The following is a 27329-nucleotide window of genomic DNA, read 5'->3' on the forward strand; positions in this document are numbered from 1 at the left end:
CTTCTCTCTCTCACCCTCTCTTGCTGCTACTTCAATCATGAAACTGCTTAATGATCAGCTGATCGGCTTTTCTGTCGCGAGTCCATCTCTCTTGTTTGTTTTTGGCCCACTTTGCACCAGAAAGAGGAAACCAGCGGCTAAACAACAGCAGCACATTTAAGCTTGATCAGCTGTTGTTAGAATTTATTTAATATTACTTTCTACACCAGGATCTTTTTCTATGTAGCTGACGCTGGTAACTGTGCAGGGGCGGATCTAGCAAAGTTTAGCCAGGGGGGCCGATAGGGCATGAACAGGGAAAAGGGGGCACAAAGACATACTTTTCTTTCTTATTCTCATTTAAAATGTCTAGCTTTTAATAAATAATTATCTGACACCCAAAGTTTTAATTTGATGTAAAAATGTATAGAAGTCCATTACTGTATATAGTAACTATTAAGTCTAATATATATACCCTAGTAAGCTATAGTACTTTTTCCTTTGGGAAGGTACCATCTGTGCAGTCTGCAATTTTGTTGAAGAAAGATGTTGAATCTATTTAATATTTTAATATATTGAAAAATAATTGATTTCTGTGCATTTTTTTTCACACTGCATCAAATTAAGGTTGATTACGTCGATTAAGCATCATGAGGTGGAGCGTGAGGGGTGGTTCCCTATTCTTTATTTATTTATTTTTGTTGTTGCTGGGAGTTGGAACCCTATTAGTTAGGTTGCTTAAGATTTATGCTAAGTACTCTTTAAAATACCAGAATAGGGAGGATGGTGTAGGTTTAAGTTCATTAGATTGATCAGTATTGCTGAACTATGAAATATTTTTTTTGCATACAAGTATAACAGAATAGCTTTAGTGTTGTTGTTGTTTTAAACTTGATTATGAACTTCTACAAAATGCAGCAAGATATTAAAAAAAACAGTTTTATTGATTAAAAAATACTATATCGGATTCATATCGGTATCGGCAGATATCCAAATTTATGATATCGGTATCGGTATCGGACATAAAAAAGTGGTATCGTGCCATCTCTAGTTTTAACTGTGAATATACTGCTGTGTATTGAAATTCCTCTTGTTTGGCATAGAATTATATTGAACAACATACACAGCATAATCAATAAAATAACATCTACCTGAGTTTTTTTCTTTGAAAGACGCCCCTTATGTCCATTGTTGTGTTCATCCGTACATAACTAAAAACGATTTAGAGTTATTTATTTAGCCGTGGAGGGTAACAACTAAAAATATGGAATAAACACACATGTAAGCTAAGACTCTCTAAAAAGAAAAACAGCATTGTTGTTCTGCTTTTCATTTTGCCATTTGTTGATTCACTCGAAGAGTGAGAAGCGTAATATGGGCCAAGTAATCAGTTTGATATCAATCTTTGGTGATACACCGTCATATTTACATTATTTGTACAATACGAGTGATTTGCTTTGGTACCTGGTTAAACTTAAGCTTTGCTCTGTCTGCAGCAAACTTGCAGGCAGCAGCTTCTCCCCCCTCGCTCACATGCGTAACTGCTGTCCTCAGCTAGTACCTGAGCTCGGGTCGTACCAAAATTAGGGGGAATTTACGACGGTGTGCAATGTGCTTCGAATGTTGTGTGTTGTTTTTGACAAGACCAAGAAAGAAGTCAGTCGAGACCAAGACCACGTAAAAGTTGTCTCAAGACATCCAACTCTACTGGTACCTAAAAAAAGAAGATTTATACATGACGCACGTGAAAAGACCTAGGAAAACCGAGTTGACAATAAAAACGATAACAAAATAATGCTGAAAACTGATAAAAAAAACCCCGAAACCCATGCATTTCACAACCAAGCATCAACTCTCGCGACCCGGTACCAAACGACTCACGGACCAGTACCGGTCCGGGGGTTGGGGACCGCTGCTGTAGACTCTCGCCCAGGCTTGCCTGTGAAAAAGTAGATAACAGGGGACCATCTTCTAGTGGAGATGCATTATAACTCACCTGTGCATTATAATAAAAGGTGTTGATTGCAGCTGACAGTGTCTGCAGACTTTGATAACTGTGTGTCACCCTCGTGGTTAATCTGAGGGAAATCTGAGTCAGTGTGGATTTGGTTGTACAGCTCTCACACATACAACCTGAACTGCACATTGTAAGTGTGATGTTCTTCAAATTTGAACAAAGTAAAAACTAAAAAACTTTGAAGTCACACGAGCCAAAATTTTATTCACAAGTTGAACTTTTACTACTTTTATCCCCAAAATGAGCTCACTTCGAATATTTACCACAGCATAGCGTCCCCAGGCACCTGAGACGTTTGGCAGATGGTGAAACTGTTTATCTTTGTGAGGTAAGAGGGGGCACTTGTGGATGAGCTGAAGGTATAGACCTGATGTCACTGTTTGGGTTCTTTGTCATTACAGGAGAAAGAAGTGAAAGTAGGCCGAAACCTCAGCACATGGAAGACATCAACCAAAAACATCCAGCACCAGCAAGTAAAGATGAGCCAGCGGCGATCCCTGTGGAAAAGACTTTTCCTGCTATGAAGCAGCCCAGAAGACGCAAGCGAGCCAACAGGGAGGACAGAAGCTTGAGCTGTGATCAGTGTGGAAAGACCTTTACTCAGATTGGTAGCTTAAAATCACATCAGCTGATCCACACCGGTGGGAAACCATTCAGCTGTGATCAGTGTGGAAAGTCTTTTACTCAGATTGGTCACTTGAAATCACATCAATTGATCCACACCGGTGTGAAACCATTTAGCTGTGAGCAGTGTGGGAAGTCTTTTACTCAAATTGGTAGCTTGAAATCACATCAGCTAATCCACACCGGTGTGAAACCATTCAGCTGTGATCAGTGTGAAAAGTCTTTTACTCAGATTGGTAGCTTGAAATCACATCAGCGGATCCACACCGGTGTGAAACCATTCAGCTGTGATCAGTGTGGAAAGTCTTTTACTCAGATTGGAAACTTGAAATCACATCAGCGGATCCACACAGGGGTGAAACCATTCACCTGTGATCAGTGTGGAAAGACCTTTACTCAGATTTGTAACATGAAATCACATCAGTTGATCCACGCCGATGTGAAACCATTCAGCTGTGATCAGTGTGGAAAGACCTTTACTCATAGATCCAGCTTAAAAGAACATGAGGTTGTCCACAGCAAAGTTAAACCGTTCAGCTGTGATCAGTGTGGGAAGACCTTTGCTCTGAGATGCATCTTAAAACAACATCAGGTCGTCCACACTGAATTTAAAGCTTTCAACTGTGATCAGTGTGAAAAGTCTTTTACTCAGATTGGTAGCTTGAAATCACATCAGCTGATTCACACCGGTGTGAAACCATTCAGCTGTGATCAGTGTGGAAAGACCTTTACTCATATGTGTAACTTGAAATCACATCAGCTGATTCACACCGGTGTGAAACCATTCAGCTGTGATCAGTGTGGAAAGTCTTTTACTCAGGTTGGTAGCTTGAAATCACATCAGCTGATCCATACCGGTGTGAAACCATTCAGCTGTGATCAGTGTGGAAAGTCTTTTACTCAGATTGGTAACTTGAAATCACATCAGCTGATCCACACGGGGGTGAAACCATTTAGCTGTGACCAGTGTGGAAAGTCTTTTACTCAGATTGGTAGCTTGAAATCACATCAGCTGATCCACACCGGTGTGAAACCATTTAGCTGTGATCAGTGTGGGAAGACCTTTACTCATAGATCCAGCTTAAAAGCACATCAGGTCGTCCACACTGAATTTAAAGCTTTCAACTGTGATCAGTGTGGAAAGTCTTTTACTCAAAAAGGTCACTTAGAGAGACATTATATGATCCATGTTGGAGTTAAATAATTTATCTGTGATCAGTGTGGAAAGTCTTTTACTGGGATTGATAGGTTAAAAATGCATCAGCGCATCCACAGTGGAGAGAAACCTTTCAGCCGTGACTAGTGCGGAAAATCTTTTACTGACATTTGTCACTTAAAATCGCATCAGCTCATCCACTCTGGTACTAAAAAATTTGTATGTGGTCACTGTGGAAAGGCTTAAACTCAAAAGAAGGGCTTAAAATCACATCGGCTCATCCAGTATGGAGTTAAATCATTTGTATGTGGTCAGTGTGGAAAGTCTTTCATCCATAACAAAAGTCTATTGAGGCATCAAAAGACCCACAAAGTGTCCTCCTGTGAGAAAAGGGGCAGACCAATGGGACATTACCCTGACAGGGTTCATTTGAACACAGTGGGAGAAACAGGAGTTTGAACAAAAGTTCTTCTGGATGCTGCGTCAAACTTAAAAAGCTTGAGATCAGGCTTCACAGAATCGCAGCTTGTGTTCCATTTTGTTTCATGCATTTAATTGACTGGTGCATCTTTGTTGTCTTATATTTTGGCGAAAGTTTAGCAAGTTAAACTTCACTGGCTGTGTCCACAAACAGCATACAGACTTAAAATTATTCCCATCTTCTGATAACAAGAAAAGGCAAAATGTCAGAACAGTTCACCTTCTGGGTCAAACTATCAGATCCGTTACTGTTTATTTGGCCGTTCATCGTGAGGTAATTATCAGTGTCACTGCTGTGCCACTTCTGTTGCAGCTTACCAATGTGCAATGTGTTTTCATTGGTCCCTGTTGTCTTACAGGATGTGAGTCTGTTTTGCTTCATGAAGAGACAAACCATGTTTTTTTTTATGTTGCACTGAAAATATTATTACTGTAAGTCGTAAATGTCTGTCATTTAACCAGGCAATATGTAAACACATTTACTTTATCCTATGAATAAAATGAATTAAGATGTAACGCATCTTTCTTATTGTCTGAAAAATTGCAGCCTGCGGTCCCAGCTGACTGTAACTTAGGTGTGGTGCCACCTTCTGGCAACACCATGGAGAATGTTTGTGGACCGTTTTGACCTTTTGATTCTTCTGTCTGGTCTTTTTGTGGGTCCCTATTCGCTTTAACACCATCTCCAAGGATTTCAAACACAGATTCCTGCATCCTCAGGACATGTGGATTTGCTGAGGACACAATTTCTTTGAAGGAAGTACAGGAGATTAAAAGGATTTAATATAAAACACAGTAAAGATAAGGTTTATAAGGTATACTCAAGGTAACGTTAAAGGAAAAAAGTAGGCACAATTGAAAAGACAGAAATTATTATAGTATATAGAGACTAGTTGGACAATGTAGAAGAAGCAATTGAAGTAAAAGAGAAGAAGATTGTTGGGTCTGTGTTTCCACAAGCCCCGCTAGTCTAGGGACTTATTCATCATGAGGAAAACAAGACAGTCAGCGATCGATCGATTTGCTTGCAAAGGAGGCCTCATCGGTATCTACCACAAAATGACCCCAAATCCGGCCTCCGCTTGCTGCCTTTTATTGCAAAAGCGCCTCCCACCGTAAACCCGCCAAATGGTTCTAAAACAAGACACTATGTGTCTGTATGTGTAAACATCTGTATGCATGTGCAAGAACGTGTGTTTGTTTGAGTGTGTGTGTGTGTGTGTGTGTGTGTGTGTGTGTGTGTGTATCCATGACTTCCTGCTCACCAAAAGGATCATAAAAGCAGGAAGCAACATCACAAGGAACAGATCTTCCAGAGAGAATGGATCTGCAATAAAACCTCCCCCAGCACAGAGTGGGTGGAGACGTGGTCAGGATCAAAGGACTGGCTTGATCCTATAGATTGAACTAAGACCTAACAAATTTAAGAAACACAATGACAACATTCAACAATTAGACTTAACAAAGATATACAGTGGGGCAAAAAAGTATTTAGTCAGCCACCGATTGTGCAAGTTCCCCCACCTAAAATGATGACAGAGGTCAGTAATTTGCACCAGAGGTACACTTCAACTGTGAGAGACAGAATGTGAAAAAAAAAATCCATGAATTCACATGGTAGGATTTGTAAAGAATTTATTCGTAAATTAGGGTGGAAAATAAGTGATTGGTGGTAATTGGTGGAAACAGTGGCAAGGCTGTTCATGCGGCCTGCAAGTTGTCTACTTGCAGGCCCACCTTGATTTTAACAAGATCTCGGAAGAATTCCAATATATTTTTAAATCACTAAATTGCACTGAGACTGCACTTTTAAGGATTTTTAATTATATTCTTTTAACTTTGGAATCCGGCAGCTGTCATGTATTTAATATATATTGCCCCTGTTGCCCTGGCAACAGACTTTAGAAAGGAGAAGTAAAGAAAAGAGGAAGTTCAGTGCAGAGCTGCACTGGAAATCTGACACAAAGAAAGAGGAACTGAGTAAACTGAGGGTGTGTGTGTGACGTAGCCAAACTAGACACATACAGATTTATCTTGTGATTTTTTCAGAGCTGTGGGTGCATGAGAGTGCCTAACAGCTCCCCATTCCCGGGAATGCAAAATAAAGATCATTTTTTGAGTTAGACCACTTTGAGCCCGCCAAAAGAATGCAAGGAACCGAATTTAATACAGCCCTGCTGCCCTTTTATTGTTGGTCCTGTCAGCAGCTTTTGACATGGTCAACCATGACATCCTGTAATCACAGCTAGAATTTCATCCTGGACTAAAAGGATGTGCACTCCAGTGGTTTCTGCCCTACTTGTCAGGAAGGTCTTTTTACATTAATATTGGCCCCTCTCTTTTTTCTGGCGGGAGATATGGAGAGGTGGAGTACAGATCTCGGCCTTTTGTGCCTCTATTGTCTTGGTATAGTCCTGGAAGGATGATTGATGACAATGTTGGGTGCAGTTTTCTCTGTTGGTGGGGTCAGGTGGGCTGTCCCGGACTCTGTGGGCGGGGGTGTGCTAACTTGGCCCCGGTCCAGACGGGCCTGGGCCCCCTTGTCCTGGTGGGTTGCAGTGTATGGTATCCATACACTGCAACCCACCAGGGGGATGCCTACCGGGTTCAGTGGAGGTGCTGGGCCCAGGGAGGGGCCACTTGCCCCTTCCTTCACTCCCCATCTCCAGCTGCCTCCCTCTTCTCGCTCCACCACAATCACCCACACATGCCGGGCCTTGGGGTAAAGGTGTGTCACCAGGGTGGACTACTGCAATTCATTGTATTTTGGTCTCAACCAGGCCTCCATTCATCGTCTTCTGATGGTCCAAAATGCAGGTACTCACCTGCTAACTGGTACCAAACAGAGAGAGCATATAAACCCACTTTTATCTTACCTACACTGGCTTCCTGTCTCCTACAGGATCCAACTAAAACTTTTACTTTTTGTTTTTAAGTCACTCAACGCCAAAGTCCCCTCTGACCTGTCTGAGCTCCTTTGTGTTTATGCTCCAGGAAAAACCATGTGGAGTCACTCAAGGTTAATGCTGCACATCCCACAGACTAATCTCAAATCTCTGCCATCTCTGTGGCAGGTCCCAGACTTTAGAATAGTCTTCTCTTAGATATTAGATCTTCACAAACACTTGATGAATTTAAATCACTACTAAAGAAACAGTTTTATGCCCTGGCTTTTAACACACGGTTCCCCCCCCCCCCCCCCTTTTTTGGTGGTCCTCATCGGGTCCTCGTACTCTGGGGTCTCTGGATGTCTGGGGCCTGGATCTCCTCCATACCTGCTTCATGCCCTGGGGGACGGGGCTATGGCTCCCCACACTCCCTAGCAGATCGTTACATGGAGAAACCTTTGGAATACAAGCATGCTGATCCACACAGGTGTGCACACAGGTGTACACACGGGTGTTCACTAGTTTATTGTGATGGTGCTGCATTTATCATGTTGCCCCTTTTTTTTTTTGCTTTCTCTTCTGTTTTTTTTTTTCTGCATACAGGTGATCCAGGTGTTTTGTTTGTTTTTCTTTCTTTCTTCCCCCCTTTCTCACCGTCTCTTCTCCCATTTGGTTTTCTTTCTTTCCCTCTCTTTCTTTCATTCTTTCTCCCTGTCCTATCCCCCAGTCATGTCTGTCCCGTTTGTAGCAACTGAAAATAAAATAAATACATAATTATAATAAAGGTCAATCAAATGGACCAATATGGCAAGGCCATGATGATCCACTTGGTAAAATAAATCCGCTTGGCATCTTTCTTGGCCTTCAGACAACAATTCTGATGGCTAAAGATCCAAACGGGACAACAACAACAACAACAACAAAAGAATCTTCTAAATAACTCATGAAAGAATAAAGTTACGTTGAAACCAAAGGAAAAAAAAGTTTATGGACATTGAGAAGAGGGTTGAGAATAATGAAATGCTTACACAGAAATGTGACGAATACATTTCTGAAGTTGAACGCTACAACCGCTTTTCCTTTTCTGCCAGCAGAAAAGGAAAAGCTTCCCAAGATCTTAGACATTGCTCATCGAGTGGGGAAACCTAAACAAAATTACCGGAAACCCTTAGGGATCATCATCCAGTTCATGGATTGAAAGCTGCCAAGAACAATCCTTTCCTTCAAAATAATCATCTGCGGTTCACTGAAAACCTGACGAGAGAGGACAAAGAAAACAGACTGAAGCTGTGGCCCATTATAAAGAAAGCACGTGAAGAAGGGAAATCTGCTTACTTTGTTCAAGCAATGTAAAAGGTATATCGCTAATAGGCAAAGATTTACTCATAACACAGTTAGCGGATGAAACTACATTATTCCTAAAAGATGAGTATCAAATTTCTATTACTATTGAAACAATCTCCACATTTCTTAAAGTTTCTGGATTGTACTTGAATATTCCTAAATGTGAACTTAAGGCGATAAAAGAATGTTCAAAAACAGCTTTGTGTAACCTTCCAATAAAACAAGAAGTTCGTTATTTAGGTATTTGAATAACCAAAAACCAGGAAAGAAGAATTGATCAAAATTCTATCTTATTCTAGTGAAACTCAAACACAGATTTACTCTGTGGCTCTCAAGAGATTTATCATTAAAAGGCAGAGTATTAAAAACTAAAGCAGATGGCATCTCTCATCTTATTATGCTGCATTGGCATTTTACCTTGATAATAAAATCATAAAAGAGGTTGATAAGTTACTTTTCAACTTTACTTGGAAAAATAGGACACACTACATTAAAAAAAAAACAGTTCTTATGAACTCCTGTGTCAATGGAGGACTTACTGTGTTAGATTCTGACACTTGTGGGATTATAATATTACCTTATGCCATGTTATACCCCTAATTAAAGATTGTGAATTATTATGTAGTTTTAGTTTGCATTATTCTCCTGAATTAGAAGAAGGTGGTAACTATTACATTTGTTAAACTGATTTGCATTACATTAGACTGCTGATTTATTGTGAATGAATGATATTGTTTTATGATGCATTATACTGCTGAGTTATAAGAAATACTGTTCGCAGAAAGTCATCGCCTTATTTGTCTGATTAGAAGAGAACAGAACATACCAGAGAGGTTTTCTGCCCCATCTCAGCAGGAGCAGATAAACAGGGAGCCAAGGTCGTAGCTTAGGCGCCGTGTGAGAGAAAGAGTGTGAATGTTTAGGCTTTTATGATAAGGTGGGGGCACCAGAGGCTATAAGAGTTTGATCAATGCTCCACCATTTTGAGATCTGATGCTGTCTGAGTACGGTGTCCATCTCCCACGCGTGTGATCATTAAAATCATCGTTTGACTCAACCCGGCCGGACCAGTGTTGTTATTTTGGTTTTCCTCTTGTATCCATCTCCAATATTTGAACCCGTAACACACTCTTAATAACACATTCAAAATAAATTGGTTAAAAAAATCTAATTACTAATTCTACATCCATTTGGAATACTATATATACCTATGTACATGTTTTCTAAGTTAGGTGGCACTGATTTTTTCCTTACTTGTAATTTTAATATTCATAAAATCCCCATAAAAACCTGTTTTTCATCGCCAAGCTTTTTTTTTTTTTAGCATGGACTCTTATTTAGAAGCAGAACTTTAGTCCACACAGTTATTATATGTAGAATAACAAGGATATCTTATTTAAAAGAAAATCTCTCTTCTTAGGGAGTTGGTTTAGGAATAATATTGTTTTAGTCGACCAATTATTCAATTCCAATGGTATGCTTTTTTCCTATAAAACATTTTGTCTATATTTAATAATTTAGCTGTAAATTGTGATGATTATACAAAAACATTTGGCTCAATACCATCACAGGTTTGTATGCTTTTTAAGAATAAACCTAACATCACTTCATTCCACAGGCCGTTGGCATTTCCAATTCAAACTTTCGTTGGAAGATGTGCTTTTCTAAGAATTCTAAAAACAACAACAAATCTATCAGATCTTTATTTCAGGATAGTATAACCACAGAACCGTATGTAATTTTTTTTCTGGAACCGGTTGCCTGACGATATTATGTGGAACGAAGTTTGGAAGACGAAGTTTTTAATTACCAACAAAGTTAAAGACATTTATTATAAATTAATACACAGAATTTACCCATCTAAAGATTATCTTCACAGCAAATTCAAATTAGACATTGATGCAAACTGCAGATTTTGTCAAAAGTGCAAGAACACATTTCAACATTGACAACAGATGTGTGATTAACTTGTTAATCTTAATGGCTAAATGTCATATTCACAAATCCAAACGTTTTGGAAGACATCACTCTTTTATGTATTTTCCTATGAGCTTGTGCAATATCTTAATTCAATTAAGAACTCTACTAACCCAAAAGCTATAAAAACTATGGTTGTGTGTAAAAAAACATGAAGATCCTTCAATCACTTTACTCTTTGCTTTAATCAGTTAAACTTTTCCCCCTAGCAGGTTCCCCCTGTAGGTTCTGAATAATGTTTATTTGTTTGTTTATTGTATACATTTTTTGGTAAGCATAACACCTATAATATAGTACTATTTAATTCTAGTTTGTATTGTACTGATGTTTAAATAAAGGTTTGTAAAAAAAAAAGAAGAAGAAGAAGAAGAAGAAGAAGCAGCAGGGGGAGGAGACGAAGAAGAAGGGGTGTGCGTGCTGTGCTCTTTGCTGTGTCTTTCCGCCGTTTTAAAAATGGGCACTTTTTGAAGAACCCGCATCAAAGTATTGTGGAGAAGCGTCGTGTTAAATCTAATTGATGAACGGCTTTTTGTCAGGTATTTATTGCAGCTGCGAAGACGAACGTACGTTCTCCTGTTAGGTTACAGCTGGTAGGAAGGTGCGTTCAGTGTGTCTTTGTAATTTTAAGTTTCCATGTCAAACGAGATGAAACAGTTATTTCTGGATGCGCAATTGTTCGCTGAGTTTGGTAAAAAAGTGTTTTTGTAAACAACGTGATGATTTAAGTAATTTAATCTTTACAGAATATGTCAGCGAGGCTAATAGAGCAATATTTTTATGTTTAGTAAACTGACGTTTCTAAATGTTACTGCTTTTATTTTATCAGTTCTGACGATGACAGCTGAGTGATGTTGTTGGTGAGCTTGGATTAAATCATCTCTAAACAAAGAACTTGTCCTCGTGGTGACTGACTTGGGGAGTGGAGGTCAGTGAGCCCATTGTCTCTGCTGGTCCGACTCCAACTACAAAGCCGGCCCGCTCGCCCCCTCCTGAGTCTGAGAGGAGATCCAGAGTAAGTCAGTTATAACTACACTGGTTGCTTAACTTCATCATCTTCTACAGGGTCTCTCTCTCTTAGCTCATTTTGGTTTGATTTCTGCCTTCTGTTTAGCCTCTCTGTTTGTCTGCCTCAGGAACTTAATGGTTTATCATTTGAGTTAAACTCTCTGTTTCCCTTCATATGAAGGTGATGTCTGTGGAGTGATCATGACTTCATTAAAAATCCTCTGTTTTCCTTTTCCACTTCTCTTTCATATTCTTTCTGTTCTTGTGTAAGCTGCTAACTCTTGTGATGGACATTTCTGTATTTTATGTGTTGATCATATGTTTTGACAATATGACTTTAGTAATATCTATAGTATATTTTGTGTGACTTGGTTCTACATATAGGAAAACATCAAATATGTTATTCCACACACAGATGGGTATTGTGAGTGAGTTGGACTGACACTCCCAGGCACCATGAGACATGAGGCAGATAGTGAGACTCCTCCTTATCTCCAGGGAGGAGGTGTTGAGATGAAATTATTTGAATTGCCTCAATTCTATGCTGTATATTAACTAAAATGCCATATAACCGTATACTGTAGTATTAAGTGGACATGGACATGAAAAATACAGGCATTAGATTACGTGTCCTTGGGGGACACGTAATCTAATGCTGTAGACTCTCGCCCAGGCTTGCCTGTGAAAAAGTAGATAACAGGGGACCATCTTCTAGTGGAGATGCATTATAACTCACCTGTGCATTATAATAAAAGGTGTTGATTGCAGCTGACAGTGTCTGCAGACCTTGATAACTGTGTGACACCCTCGTGGTTAATCAGAGGGAAATCTGAGTCAGTGTGGATTTGGTTGTACAGCTCTCACACATACAACCTGAACTGCACATTGTAAGTGTGATGTTCTTCAAATTTGAACAAAGTAAAAACTAAAAAACTTTGAAGTCACACAAGCCAATATTTTATTCACAATGTTGAACTTTTACTACTTTTATCGCCAAAATGAGCTCACTTCGAATGTTTACCACAGCATAGCGTCCCCAGGCACCTGAGACGTTTGGCAGATGGTGAAACTGTTTATCTTTGTGAGGTAAGAGGGGGCACTTGTGGATGAGCTGAAGGTATAGACCTGATGTCACTGTTTGGGTTCTTTGTCATTACAGGAGAAAGAATTGAAAGCAGGCCGAAACCTCAGCACATGGATGACATCAACCAAAAACATCCAGCACCAGCAAGTAAAGATGAGCCAGCAGCGATCCCTGTGGAAAAGACTTTTCCTGCTATGAAGCAGCTCAGAAGACGCAAGCGCGCCAAAGGGGAGGACAGAAGCTTGAGCTGTGATCAGTGTGGAAAGACCTTTACTCATAGATGGAGCTTAAAAACACATCAGCTCATCCACAGTGGAGAGAAACCATTCAGCTGTGATCAGTGTGGGAAGACCTTTACTCATAGATGGAGTTTAAAAACACATCAGGTCGTCCACACTGGATTTAAAGCTTTCAACTGTGATCAGTGTGAAAAGTCTTTTACTCAGAAAGGTCACTTAAGGAGACATTATATGATCCATGTTGGAGGTAAATCATTTGTCTGTGATCAGTGTGGAAAGTCTTTTACGGATAGAGATCACTTAGAGAGACATCAGGGCGTCCACAGTGAAGTTAAACCTTTCACCTGTGATCAGTGTGGAAATTCTTTTACTGAGATTGATAGGTTAAAAAGACATCAGCTCATCCACAGTGGAGAGAAACCATTCAGTTGTGATCTGTGTGGAAAGTCATTTACTCAGATAGGCAATTTAAAAGTACATCAGCTCATCCACAGTGGAGATAAACCTCTCACCTGTGATCAGTGTGGAAAGGCTTTTGCTTACGTTAGTAACTTAAAAAGACATCAGCTCATCCACAGTGGAGCTAAACCCTTCAGCTGTGAGCAGTGTGGAAAGTCTTTTACTCACATTGCTGCCTTAAAATCACATCAGCTTATCCACTCTGGTACTAAACAATTTGTATGTGGTGACTGTGGAAAGGCTTATATTGAGATCGAAAGGTTAAAATCACATCAGCTCATCCACTCTGGAGTTACATCATTTAAATGTGGTCAATGTGGAAAGGCTTTTACTCACATGACTGGCTTAAAATCACATCAGCTGATCCACTCTGGTGCTAAACAATTTGTATGTGGTCAGTGTGGAAAGGCTTTTACTCACATGACTGGCTTAAAATCCCATCAGCTGATCCACTCTGGTGCTAAACAATTTGTATGTGGTCACTGTGGAAAGTCTTTCATCCATAAAACAAATCAATTGAGGCATCAGAAAACCCACAAAGTGTCCTCCTCTGAGAAAAGTGGAAGACCAATGGGACATTACTAGGGCTGCCACAAATGATTATTTTGATAGTCGACTAGTCACCGATTATTTTTGCAATTAGTCGACTAATCAGATCATGCATCCATTGGACGTAAAATGTACAGCATGCATCTGCTCTTATATAACTATCATGAGCTTACAGCTTTAAGTGTTTAAGGTCTGTGCTAACTAAGAATAGAGACAAGGTGATAGTTTATTAAATTTTAATGAAATGTGCAGATTGTTTCGGTGAAGTTTAATAAACTCCTTGCTAGGGATGGGTACCTGTATTTGGTGCCATGACGGCACCGGTTCTGACATAAACGGTAGTAACCAGACCGAAAAGCAGCGCACATTTCGGTGCTTTTATTTTCCTGAGATGTGATACACTTTAGATTCTAGCCAATCATTTTACGTTTCTGAGGATAGTAGGCGGGTCCAGGTACGTACGTTCTTTTAGAGCAGAGCTACAGATTAAAAATGCCCAAGGCAAAGCGGTGAAAAGTCTGGCTGTACTTCACAGCAAAAGATGCAAACTCAGCAGCCTGCAACAAGTGCTTTAAGCTGATACTGTGATACTGTCAAAGGAGGTAACACCTCGAATCCAATGAAACACCTGGCGACGCATAGCGTTTTTTTTTTAAAGCCGAAAAATGCGCCGTATTTGAGAGCTTGCTGCGAGACCTCACACCGAGCACATCTACTGCGGGTGTGGTGCCTGTTATCAGACCCGGAGTTAGCAACATCCCCCAAAAACCCGAAGAGGGGAGTCCTGGCCCCTAGCCCTGCCAGTGTAGCAGAAATGATGATGATGCAGCAGCAGCCGTTCTTCTCTGCGTGAGTAGCTTAATGTTGTTCGTGTGTAATTTACGTTGAGTAGGCTAAACACGTTATTACATTAATGCATGTAAGGTGAACTAGCAAACATCATCATAGCTACATGCGGCTGTGTTCTTGTTTGATGGCAGATACTCCCTTCACCCTGGCCAAAAAGGCTAAAATGACCAAAGAAAAAGTGGAAAACAGCTGAACATGAGAGGTTTTTGGACCAATTTTGTGTTCTCCATTCTTTAAGCACCGGTTTGAGCACCATTTAAGCACCGGCACCGTTTCAAAAGTACCAGTTTGGCACCGGTATCGGATAAAACTTAAACGATACCCATCCCTACTCCTTGCTATCTAAAATATAACAGGACACCGGAGTATATTCTCGAGCATGTCACATTTCTAATAATCAGTTGTCTGCTTGACGTTTATTCAGTTGTGTAAAAACTATAACTTTAATCTCAGCCAAACCGATTTACTCAGGAACAAATAAAATACTGAAAAAAAGCCGAACAGTAACATTTTTAAGTTATCTAAGTGACTTATATATCATGTTTAACCTGAGTAGCAAAAGATGGCGGTGGGTTTGGAAACCATTTGCCGGGAGTCCGGTGTTCTCACCGGCTCCAGGGAGCCTGTAACCCCGGCTAGCTATCGAAGTCTCCGAAAACGTCGGAGCACTTTCAAAAAAATGTGGTGTCTTGATAAACTGAGCAGATATTTGAAGTTTACACAGCTACATTCTCGCCTGAAAATATGTTAAACATTTACTTTGTGACCCAGAAAGAATGATAAGAATAAAACTGACTAGCTGCTGCCATTGTTGGAAACTGAGCTGGGCCACGCTATGAATTCTGGGACACAGCTTCTTCTTCTTCGGGGTTTAATGGCAGCTGTCATCCTTCTTCATGCAGTGCTGCCGTCTTCTGTTTCAGTCCGTTATTAAATCCTACTACTTATTCCTGCGTCTTTTGGGATCTTACAAAGCTTCAAATGACGCCTTGACTATTAAATTAGTCGTTGGCGATTTTGATAGTCGACGTAATCGTGACTAGTCGACTAATCGTGGCAGACCAATGGGACATTACCCTGACGGGGTTCATTTGAACACAGTGGGAGAAACAGGGGTCTGAACAAAAGTTCTTCTGGATGCTGCGTCAAACTTAAAAAGCTTGAGATCAGGCTTCACAGAATTCAACTTGTGTTCCAAGTTTAGCAAGTTAAACATCACTGGCTGTGTCCACAAACAGCATACAGAGCAAACATTACTCCCATCATCTGATCACAAGAAAAACAAAATGTCAGAACAGTTCACCTTCTGGGTCAAACTGTCAGACCTGTTACTGTTTATTTCAGGAGTCCCCAATCCCAGTCCACGAGGGCCGGTGTCCCTGCAGGTTTTAGATCTCACTCTGGGTCAACACACCTGAATCACATGATTACTTCATTACCAGGCCTCTGGACAACATCAAGACATGTTGAAGGGGATAATTTAACATTTTTAAATCATCTATGACGGATCAAGGACACCGGATCTCGTGGACTGGGATTGGGGACCCCGTGTTTATTTGGCTATTCATCGTGAGGTAATGATCAGTGTGAGTGCACTTCTGTTGTAACTCACATGAAATGTGTTTTAAATGGGCTCTATTGTCTTACAATATTGTGAGAGTTCGTTTTGCTCCACAAAGACACAACCCCTCCTGCAATTTTTAATGTTACAGTAAAAAAAAAAAAGTAAATTGATAAATTTGTGTCATTTTTAAACAGGCAGTATGTGGAAAACTAAATATTTTCTTACCCATGTGTAAAGTTTTCAGTGGTCTGTGTTTTCTTACAGGATGTGAGTGTGTTTTGCTCCATGAAGAGACAAACCTACATTTTTTTTTATGTTGCAATAAAAATATTCTTATTGTAAGTCATAAATGTGTGTCACTTATGATAAAACTGACTTGCTGTCCCTTTGTTCCCGTGTACCTAAGTAATTGTGGGTAATATCTTGATGCATGCTCAATCATCCAGGTAAGGAAATCCCAGAAGTTGATTCTGTTCATCTGGACGTAGCGTTTTCAGTGGGACAAACATTTCGTCACTGATCCCAGAGACTTCTTCAGTCTCAGCTTACTGCAGGTTTCTCCAATCTTATAAACACTACATTTGCATTGCAAAGAAAAGCGTCTGGACTTCTTTAAGTTAAGTCATCAGGGGGTCCTTTTGTCCCTCTGTGGGGGGTTACTCCCACTAGGTTTATATCTGGGACTCTCCACCATTTGACCTTAGAACTGAAGAAGCTTCTCGGATGAGAGGTGAAACGTCTTCAAGTAACTTAAAGAAGTCCAGACGCTTTTCTTTGCAAGCTCCTTTGACTACGATGACCTGGATGACTGAGAACCTTCACAGACACACTACATTTGCATAATGAATGACCAAAGACTAGAAATAATAAATAATGAACTCAAAAACCCTGGGTCAACGACCCAGGCATCCTAACAAGACCATCTAAATCTGTGCAAACAATTCAGTCGTTCGTAGAGCCACATAAACTTGTAGACCCTTGGAGATTTAAGTATCCCACTAGAAGGGAGTATTCATTTTACTCTAATGTGCATAAGTCATTTTCTAGGATAGATTTTTTTTCTGGTTGGCCCCTCTTACTGAGTGCTATTACAGACTGTAAATATGATCCAATCGTCATTTCTGATCATGCCCGGTTACAGAGGTGGGTCGAGTATCCAAAATTGTACTCAAGTAAGAGTAGCATTACTTTGAAATATTATTACTCAAGTAAAAGTGAAAAGTAGTCTTCAAAAAAGTTACTCGAGTAAGAGTAAAGTACTTGGTGAAAAGACTACTCAAGTAGCGAGTAACTGTTTGAAATGTCCGATTTATTTTATAAATGCTATCAGACAAACAAAAATAAATAAATATACAAATTTTAGTATTTTCAAAAGGAATATATGTAAAAACATCAACAAAATAAGGCACAACAATTCTAATTTCCAGATTTTCACAACATTTTTCAAACAAGCTTTTTTCACCAATACCTGCAGTAAATAATATAAATATATAAACAGTGCAAACAATTTCCAGTGACAAGATATGCTGTAAACTTTATATTCATTTTTGCTCCAAATGCCACAGCAGCCTCAGAGAAAACAGAACGAGGCATCTTCAGCATATGTACATACAAGCCAGCTCAGTTTACCATAAATTGTATGGGTGTGAATCTATTTCTGCATATTTAGCAAAAATGTGCCATTTCTTCACTCAGTGAGGTGATGGTTAAGCTTCAGCAGCAGTTTGCTCTCAAGGTTCTTTCTGTGAAGCTGTAACTGTTTAGCAGTGAACAGGAGTCCTGCATGACTGAGAAGTCCTTCACAAGCTCCTGATGCAGGAAGAGCTGTGTTGACTTTGATCGACAGCTTCTTGATGTGAGGAACGCCAGGCAATGGATCCACACCTCCAGTGAATGGACATGAAAAGTACCGCTCCAGCCCTGCTTCTGGCTTTCCTGACCCCATGGATCCATCATCTTCGTCGAATAGGCTGCCGTTTGCACTGGCATCATCCAGCTTTGTGTCTAGGTGATGTCTGATGAAGTTGAGACCTGTGGAAAGATGTATGGTTTTCAAAAGAATTAGGTCTCTTCATTATAGTGCTGTATACACTGCCAAGCTGCAGATGTTTGGCAAGAAGATTTGATCACACTGGAGATGTTTTTTTACTAACTCTTGTAGAAAAACAAAATCTTGTCGTTCATATCCCGCACAAACAGTTTGCAATGAATTCCAGATTAAGTTTAAAATAAGAATGCGTGCAAGGCTAAGCAGTGCTAGCCAACAGATCCTCCTGTTGGGCTGTTACTCTGGGAAAAGACGAGAAAGACGGTGATGGAAGCGTGACTGGAGCTGCGATGTAGCCTATATAATATTTATATTGTACGAACGTGATAATTCTGTATATTGTAATAATGTGATATTATATTGTTAAAAAACGTGAAAGGTATATTGTTAGAACAATATACTTTTCACTTTTCTTTTGCCTGGGTGGCAGCTCTACGCTTCCGTATCCGAGGCTTTTCAATGTGGCCTCACAAAGTTATCACGACTACAACAACCTTGAAAAGAGTTGGATGGACATTGCTGCTCAATCACAGCTGCCTGGTCAGTGTTTTTCATTAGTAATTTAGCAAAGTTGACAGTGGTGGTGTGTGTCTGTGTGAGTGAGTGAAAGACAGACAGAGGGAGAGCGAGAGACAGATTTTGTAGGATAAGCATTAGAGCTGGGCGATAGAACGATAACGAAATGTATTGCGAAATAACTTTTTCTCGATAGAAAAATTAAACTATTGCGATAGGCCTCATCTCTCTTGGACTCTTAAAAAAAAAAAGAACAGCCAATCCAAATTAAGTAGCGCAGAGAAGCGCTAATTCGTCATTTGGCTTTTGTCAGACTAAATTTTTAAAAGAACCAAGAGAGGCACTGAAAAGGATCTGCAACGGTGAGCTGTTTTGATTTGGGAGGATTTTCAAGTGCACCAACAGGGAAAGCCTGGCTTCCTTACTGCTGCAATTATTGGGTGCAGGTTCCTAGAAACTCAGTTTGGGTATTCTAGTGGGTGTTCTTCTTCGTCTAAAGGCGTAAATATGATGTGGGGAACATGAACAGAAGCAGTGACTGCAGCACTGCATGGCAGGTTCTAATCCCTACAGCATGTTGTGTCACCAGAAAGCAAAACCTTTCCTGTGATTTCTGGTAGATTTGGTTTGTTTGTTTGTTGGTTTTAGTACCAGGCTGATTTTGCCAGATAGGTTAGGGTTGTTTTCTTTTTGTAAGAGAAACACAGGTTTATTTTTTATATATATTTAGACATGTCCTGAACAAGGCCTAATATGTTTTGTTTGTAACAGTGCACTTAGGGGAAAAAAACCTGCCAGGTATCATCCCTCTGGGGGTGATATTTTGTGTGTTGATGATTTAAAAGCAGGCCTGCAAGATCGGGAGTAAAAGTGTTATAAAATACTTTAATTGAGAGCAAATATAAGGTGAGCTTCTCTAGATTACAATGGGCTTCTGAGAAAATTCACCTACATAGGATGCTGACCATATCAGATAGTAAGTCCTCTGTTTTAAAAGGATTGTAGCGATCCAATCCATTTCAAAAGCAATAAGAATTGTTTTTATTTTTGGAATGATGTAATATTGCTGTCAGTGGATATTTAAATTCATGCGCGGTTTTCCACTATCAGCAATGATTGGTACGATTGCATGTGATTGGACTGTGGCTGGACTGATGATGTGGACTAAGTGTGACTGACTTGAAATTGAGAAGACGTTAACTATTTTAGCATTAGTCACTGCTAATGCCTAACCCACCCAAACAGTGAAAAAAGCGTGGATGCATGTGCTTTTGTTTGCTTGTTTTTGCAGGAGGATGACAGAGACCAGAGGAGGGGAGACCTGTGGGTTCACATGAGTGTGTGTGGGCCTTACAGACTTAACCCTTAAGCTGCTACTTTTCTGTGTTACTGATTTTGTGTGGAGAAAACTGTGTTTTCCTGGCTGCTTGTTGGTTACAGTAACACACTGTATTGTTGGAAAATGTTAAATGCTACAGGGGGGAAATGTGTATTCAATGTGAAACACATACTGTGTTAAAATCAGTATCACTCCTTTCACAGACAAGGAGGGTTGACCACATGATTTACAGCAACACCTCTGGAATCTGTTGATCCAGGCCCGACCTGCGAGGAAACACCGCTGGCTAATGTTTTTTTTTCCTCTCTAAGGGTTCAGGCGTCACACAGGCGGACATGAGTGAAATGAAGCAGGTTGTGCAGTGATTACTCATGATCATATCGTTATTCATTTTAAGGTGTTGAGCTCAAAGTGTGAAAACAAGTGAGTGACATTACTTAAGATAAAACTACTGTAACCAGTAACTTAATTAAACACATGGGATGATCCATGGTTTGGGCAAATTATGGTAACAGTAGTGTTTTAATGATTTGGGGAAATAAACTGCATATGGCACACTTTTGTCTGTGGTGTTGGATACTCTTATAACCTACAGTTGTTCGTAAGTGTGAAGTTTGTATTTACTCACCGATTTGGTTTCTAGGTAATTGTGGTGTGGATGAGCTGACAGCCCAGGCAGTGGGGTCAAAGGTCATGCGGTTTGGGGCCCTACTAGTCATCATGAGAAGATTCCAGAACCACAGCAATAACCATAAAGCTGCGTTGGAACGAGAGGGTGAGGGCTGAAAAGAGCCCCCTCCTCCAACAAGAGCGTGCTGAGCTCCAACTCAGGGACTGCAGAGTGAGACTCTGTGGCACCCAAGAGGGATCAGCGAATGAATGCAGATCACATCTGCTTAAAACAGCCAATCACTTTCCCTGGAAAGCTTAGTATGTTTTTAAGTTACAGAGGTCGTTGTTGTGACGTTAATAATCATTTTAGAAATGATATGCATTTACATGATTCTCCGAACATCACAAACTCTGTTAGAGTCCTGAGCATGAGTAAAAGTGATTGGAGTAATTATAGCATGCAAGTTTTACAGCAACTTGTGTGCATTTTGTAGGGTAGGTAGACTGATTATCTAGCATGTCAGTTCCTGATGCGTAAGTGCATTAGGCCCTCATTGTCTGAGTAAACATAGTGTGGGATTATAATATGAGCTTATGCCATGTTATACCCCTAATCAAAGATTGTGAAATCATTATGCAGTTTTAGTTTGTAGTATTCTCCTGAATTAGAAGAAGGTGAAAACTATTACAGTTATTAAACTGATTTGTATTACGTTAGACTGCTGATTCAGTGTGAATGAATGATATTGTTTATGATGCATTATACTGCTGAGTTATAAGAAACACTGTTTTCAGAGAGTCAGGTCCTTGCTTTTTCTGATAGTGGAGGAGACAGAGAGCACATTCCACGGGAGACTACACCCCCACCGTTGTTGAAGGCAGACAAAACAGGGAGCCAAGGCCATAAGTCAGGCTCGCTAGGAGTTAGAAAGAATGTGAATGTTTAGGTTTTTACGACTAGGTGGGGGCCACTAGAGGCTATAAGAGTTTGAGTAACCCTCCACCAGTTTGAGATTTGCTGTGACCCTCTTCATGCATGTCTCCCCATCCGGATGGTTTGTGCTCATAAAGTGTTGAATTGTATGGAATAAAGTAATTGTTGATTGAGCATTTGTACACCGAATATTGTCCATCCTTCAGCCCAAAGATCGAAAGAATTGGGAGAATTTAACAATAGTAACAACAGTTGTGAGTTCTTTTGACATGTGTACTCAATTTTTACACATGTGACACCGTAAAGATTGGATTTTTGGTTTATCCCATTTCATTGAGGGATTTTGATCGGCCTCAAACATGCTGGAAGCACTAAAGAAGGAAGTCGTTCTTCCAGAGTTGTGGTTGTTTTGGTTTCCCCAATCACTGATGTGGTCACAGTAAAGATAATTGTAAATGCCTTGGAGAGGGTTCACACCTTTTAAACGGGCTGATGGCCCTACAATAGTAAAGAGTACAGTACGCTGCATAGACAGAGAGGAAAGATCTATAATTCTGTTGCAAAATGTAGCTGAGAAGTGTTGGCTGTGTGGAAACTCATGGCTACTTTTGGGTTTTACTTTAAATCTCGAGAAGCACTAACATCAGTGTTAGTATATGTTTGTGCTATTAATTTACCTGCAGGTTCGGACATTCACTGTCCTTGATGGCAAACATCTGGACAGGGCAAAGCAAATGGCACAAAGGAGTGTGTGATGTTTGGTGAGGCATGTGTGCCTCAATCCCTAATAACACTGGGGAAGAGGGTCTTTTACAGAAACAGTTAATAAATTGGGAGATTTAATGATAAAGTGGGAAATATATCACACACCTAAAAACTTCCTTGTCTTAACAACAGGTTCTTATGAGAGAGCAGCTTGATGTAACTAAGACATATAACCTGTCTATTTCATACATTCGAGAACAGTGGGAGAATGATTTGGGTGCTGTGGTGGCAGATTTCTTTTCTCATGTATTTATCACATATTTAATCATATCACATTAGTTATAGTAATATCACTTTCTCACTTTACTATAGTAAGAGCACTCCTGTCACTAGTTTACATGCATGTGGAAAGTTAACACAGTGAGGCCGTTGTAATGGGAGACATTAAACAGATAGTGAGACTCCTTCTGCTTATCAGGGATGTAAATCCTTAGGTGAAGGCTAAGCAGAAAACAAGGTCATAATTCTCTCTGTGACGGAGGAGGCATAGCCCCCCGTGAGAGGGGCCAACATGTGAGGTTGAGGAATGTTCTTTGTCTGTGTGGGCGGTGGCCACAATCCGGAGATGGTCCTGGTGTTTCACTGGGATGCTCTCTCCACATCAAAATGTGTTTATTAAACCCACTTCAAATCAAGCTTGCTGGGTGTGTTGCAGGTTATTGTTAAATTTTCCACGACAGTGCCCAGCTGTCTGACGAAGAGTGAGATATGGCTCTTACCAGGTTCCATTCGTCTTCTATATGTTCAAGACACTCCCTAATACAATTCAAAGTGTTAAACAGGTTACATTTTCAAAAGTTAAACTAGCAAAAATATTTCCAAACATAGACATAGACCCATCATGTGATAGATGCAAACAGACTCCAGCTACTTCCCTTCATATGTTTTGGTCCTGTCCGAAAATTGTTCCTTTCTGGTCATCATTTTTTGAAGTCATCTCTAAAGCCTATGCCTATAACATCTCGCCTCCCCCTTGGTGATAATTTTTGGTTGTTTCTCTGGTATTGTGACTTCTGTTCCCCCTGCCCATTTACAGAGGGTCATTGCCTTTTTGTCATTATTAGTGAGACGCCTGATTTTATTTAAATGGAAGTCTACTACTGCTCCATCACACCACCGCTGGATAACGGATGTTATGCAAAATGTCAAACTGGAAAAAATCAGATGTACTCTGAACGGATCCATCGGCAAATTCCACACAACATGGAACCCTCTGTTAACATACGTCAACAATTTACCCGGTCTGGAACTGGAATCTTCAGTGTTTTTGTTTGCCCTAGAACAGTCCTGTAAAAACAATAGAGAGGTGCACCCCCCCCCCCTTTTTTTTTTTTTTTTTTTGCTGTTGTTGCTGTGTTTTTTGTTTGTTTGTTTGTTTGTTTGTTTGTTTGTTTGTTTTTTTGTTTCCCTTTTCCTGTCTTGGTATTATCTGTCTTTATGATCTGTGGGATTGTTATTTTGTGGTTTTCTGTAAAATAATAAGAATGCTATGTATGATAATTGGGAAACTACAAGTGTTAAAAAAAAAGAATTACTACTACATTGAAAGCTGTTATAGTACGCCTTAAACTCATAGACATTTGGAGATTCAAATATCCTCATTCCAAAACGTTTACTTAGTGCAACAATTCTAACTCGAGACATTCAAGCATAGACTTTTGGTTAGGTTGTGTCATGGTTCTGGGTCAGTGACCCGGTGTTTTTGATTTTGTACTCTTATTTTTGATAGTATGAATGATAACTGTTTGTGTTTTTGGTTTCCCAGTGTTTATTCTGTGCTCCCTTTGTTTTCTGTCGTCCCTGCCTGTATATCCCCTCTAGTGTAGTCAGGTCTCTGCGTTAAGCCTGCGTGTCTGAGTCTGTGTCTTTGCGTGTGTGTTTCCCGTTTTATTTTGAAGGTCCGTGTCTGATCTCAGTGTGTTCAGATTACGCTTCCTTGTCTCGTCAGTTCTGATTTCTCCCAGCTGTGCCCTCCTTCTGTGTCTCACACACTTCCCAGTGTATTTAAACCCTGTGTTTCTCTGAGTCAGTGTCGTGTCGTCCCTCATGCTGTGTGGATCTCCCTGTGTCTCCCTGAGTGTTTAGTTTGTCATTTTCCAGTTCAGTTTAGTTTGCTTTTGTATGCTTTTCCCGGCCAGCAAATAAAGCTGTGGTTTTGAGTTCATCCCTCGTGTCTAAGAGCCTGCATTTTGGGTCCAATTCCTGTCTGCCACACAGCGATTCATGACAGAGAAAGATGATGTGAAAAAGGATCTTAAAGAACTGATCTCAAACTATTGATCTATAGCTCGAGAAAAATTTAAGTTTGCAAATAACTGGGAATTATTAAAATTTGAAATTGACAAATATTTAAGGAAGGTTGGCAGCCTTAACGTGAAATCGAAAAGATTAGAGGAAGAAAATACAATCTCTCAAATTGACACTAATTGAAGAGGATAAATTGAACCTTGCTAAATTACAAGATAAATTAGATGGCTTATACTCAGACAAAGCAAAAGGAGCTTTTATCAGATCCAGATCTTGAAGAAGGTGAGCGCAATTCCTATTATTTCTTCAGCTTAGAAAAGAAACACTCAAGCAGAATATTAGCAAATTAATGATAAATGTGGTTATAACAGAGGATTACAGATTAATCTCTAAACTCTGTAGTCATTTCTATAAGGAACTTTATAGCTGTACATTTTCTCAGGAAGCTTCAGATCACCTCTTATAATTGCTGAATGTTAAATCTGTCAGCCAAGAAGATTCTATATTATGTGATCTACCCGTCTCATTAGAAGAAGTCACAGATGCAATTGGGCTATTAAAAATAATACAGCTCCAGGCACAGATGATCATACTGCAGAATTATATAAAACTTTTTTCTGAAGAGTTCTCTTCCTTTCTTCTTGAGGTTTTTGCTGAAAGCATATGAAACCACCAATTTTCCACTACGATGAATCAAGGTTTGACCACATTGTTTCTGAAGCAAAATAAGGACCTCTTAATGATTGATAATTGCAGACCAAATAGCTTATTAAATAATGATTAAAGAATACTTGCTCTAATTTTAGCTAACAGACTTAAGATGGTTGTTGACTCGGTTAATGATGAAAGACAATCTGGCTTTATGCCCAAAAGACATATAACAATATCAGATTGGTTTTAGATATTCTGGATTATTCTGATAAATAGCAGTGGTTTCATATTATTTTTAGACTTCTACAAGGCCTTCGATACGGTGAAGCATGAATTTATATTTCACGCTCTAGATAGATATGGTTTTGGTACTTACTTTCTACGGTGATTAAAACATTATAACAGTAACAGCAGTATCAAATTAACAAACAGTACTTCACCCAGATTTAACATACAAAGAGGGAAAAGACGAGGCTGTCCCAAAACGGGTCCCTGTACCTGTTTTAGTTAATTGCCCAACTATTGTTCCTTCCAATAAAACAAGAAGTTCGTTATTTCGGTATTGTAATAACCAAAAACCAGGAAAGAAGAATTGGTCAAATTTCTTATCTAATTCTAGTGAAACTCAAACACAGATTTACTCTGTGGCTCTTAAGAGATTTATCATTAAAAGGCAGAGTATTAAAAACTAAAGCAGAAGGTATCTCTCATCTTACATACGCTGCATTGGCATTGCACCTTGATAATAAACTCATAAAAGAGGTTGATAAGTTACTTTTCAACTTTATTTGGAAAAATAGGACACACTACATTTAAAAAACAGTTCTTGTGAACTCCTGTGTCAATGGAGGACTTAATGTGTTAGATTTTAACACTCTAAATAACACATTCAAAATAAATTGGTTAAAAATATAATTACAAATCCTACATCCATTTGGATACTATACCTATGTACAAGTTTTCTAAGGAAGGTGTCCTTACTTATAATTTTAATATTGATAAAATCCCTATATAAATCTCTGCATTTCATCGCCAAGCTTTTTTAGCATGGACTCTTATTTACAAACATGGTCTACACAAACACCAAAACCACAACAGATGTGTGATTAACTTGTTAATCTTAATGGTTAAATTTCATATTCACAAATCCAAATGTTTAGGAAGACATCCCTCTTTTTATGTTTTTTTCCCATGAGCTTGTGCAATACCTTTAATATAGTGCTGTTTAATTCTACTTTGTATAATGATGTTTAAATAAAGGTTTGTAAAAAAAAAAAGAAAAAAGAAGAAGACGAAGGAAGAAGAAGGGGTGTGCGTACTGTGCTCTTTGCTGTGTCTTTCCGCCGTTTAAAAAAAAAAGGGCACTTTTTGAAGAACCCGCATCAAAGTATTGTGGAGAAGCGTCGTGTTAAATCTAATTGATGAACGGCTTTTTGTGAGGTATGTATCGCAGCTGCGAAGACGAACGTACGTTCTCCTGCTAGGTTACAGCTGGTAGGAAGGTGTGTTCAGTGTGTCTTTGTAATTTTAAGTTTCCATGTCAAACGAGATAAAACAGTTATTTCTGGATGCGCAATTGTTCGCTGAGTTTGGTAAAAATGTGTTTTTGTAAACCACGTGATGATTTAAGTCATTTAATCTTTACAGAATATGTCAGCGAGGCTAAAAGAGCAATATTTTTATGTTTAGTAAACTGACGTTTCTAAATGTAACTGCTTTTATTTTATTAGTTCTGACGAGGACAGCTGAGTGATGTTGATGGTGAGCTTGGATTAAATCATCTCTAAACAAAGAACTTGTCCTCGTGGTGACTGACTTGGGGAGTGGAGGTCAGTGAGCCCATTGTCTCTGCTGGTCCGACTCCAACTACAAAGCCGGCCCGCTCGCCCCCTCCTGAGTCTGAGAGGAGATCCAGAGTAAGTCAGTTATAACTACACTGGTTGCTTAACTTTATCATTTTCTACAGGGTCTCTCTCTCTTAGCTCACTTTGGTTTGATTTCTGC

The 27329-nt window shown here is 39.6% G+C and overlaps 3 protein-coding genes and 1 pseudogene across 8 annotated transcripts in view; all 4 read left to right on the forward strand.

Annotated features, from left to right (window-relative positions):
* LOC120746939 (gastrula zinc finger protein XlCGF8.2DB-like) overlaps positions 1-13697 on the forward strand; it is a 175440-nt gene extending 161743 nt beyond the window's left edge. The window contains exon 4 of the mRNA XM_040052518.1: positions 13652-13697. Within this exon, the coding sequence (XP_039908452.1) occupies positions 13652-13676 (25 nt within the window). The 3' untranslated portion in view covers positions 13677-13697. The remainder of the gene's footprint in view (positions 1-13651) is intronic.
* LOC120746929 lies at positions 977-4772 on the forward strand (annotated as a pseudogene).
* The window catches only part of LOC120746928 (gastrula zinc finger protein XlCGF26.1-like), a 45241-nt gene continuing 28767 nt past the window's right edge, over positions 10856-27329 (forward strand). For 4 of the 6 annotated variants that reach the window (XM_040052488.1, XM_040052486.1, XM_040052487.1 and 1 more), the window contains exons 1-2: positions 26645-26765; positions 27056-27241. The gene's annotated coding sequence lies outside the window, so the exon portion shown is untranslated. Of the gene's footprint in view, positions 11002-26644; positions 26828-27055; positions 27242-27329 lie in introns of those variants that run through there. The other 2 variants (XM_040052483.1, XM_040052484.1) reach the window with 2 other exon arrangements.
* LOC120746927 (gastrula zinc finger protein XlCGF26.1-like) overlaps positions 26656-27329 on the forward strand; it is a 72562-nt gene continuing 71888 nt past the window's right edge. Inside the window, exon 1 of the mRNA XM_040052480.1 lies at positions 26656-26765. The gene's annotated coding sequence lies outside the window, so the exon portion shown is untranslated. The remainder of the gene's footprint in view (positions 26766-27329) is intronic.

The sequence above is a fragment of the Simochromis diagramma genome, unplaced genomic scaffold (assembly GCF_900408965.1).
Source record: "Simochromis diagramma unplaced genomic scaffold, fSimDia1.1 OVJJ01000606.1, whole genome shotgun sequence".
Taxonomy (NCBI): domain Eukaryota; kingdom Metazoa; phylum Chordata; class Actinopteri; order Cichliformes; family Cichlidae; genus Simochromis; species Simochromis diagramma.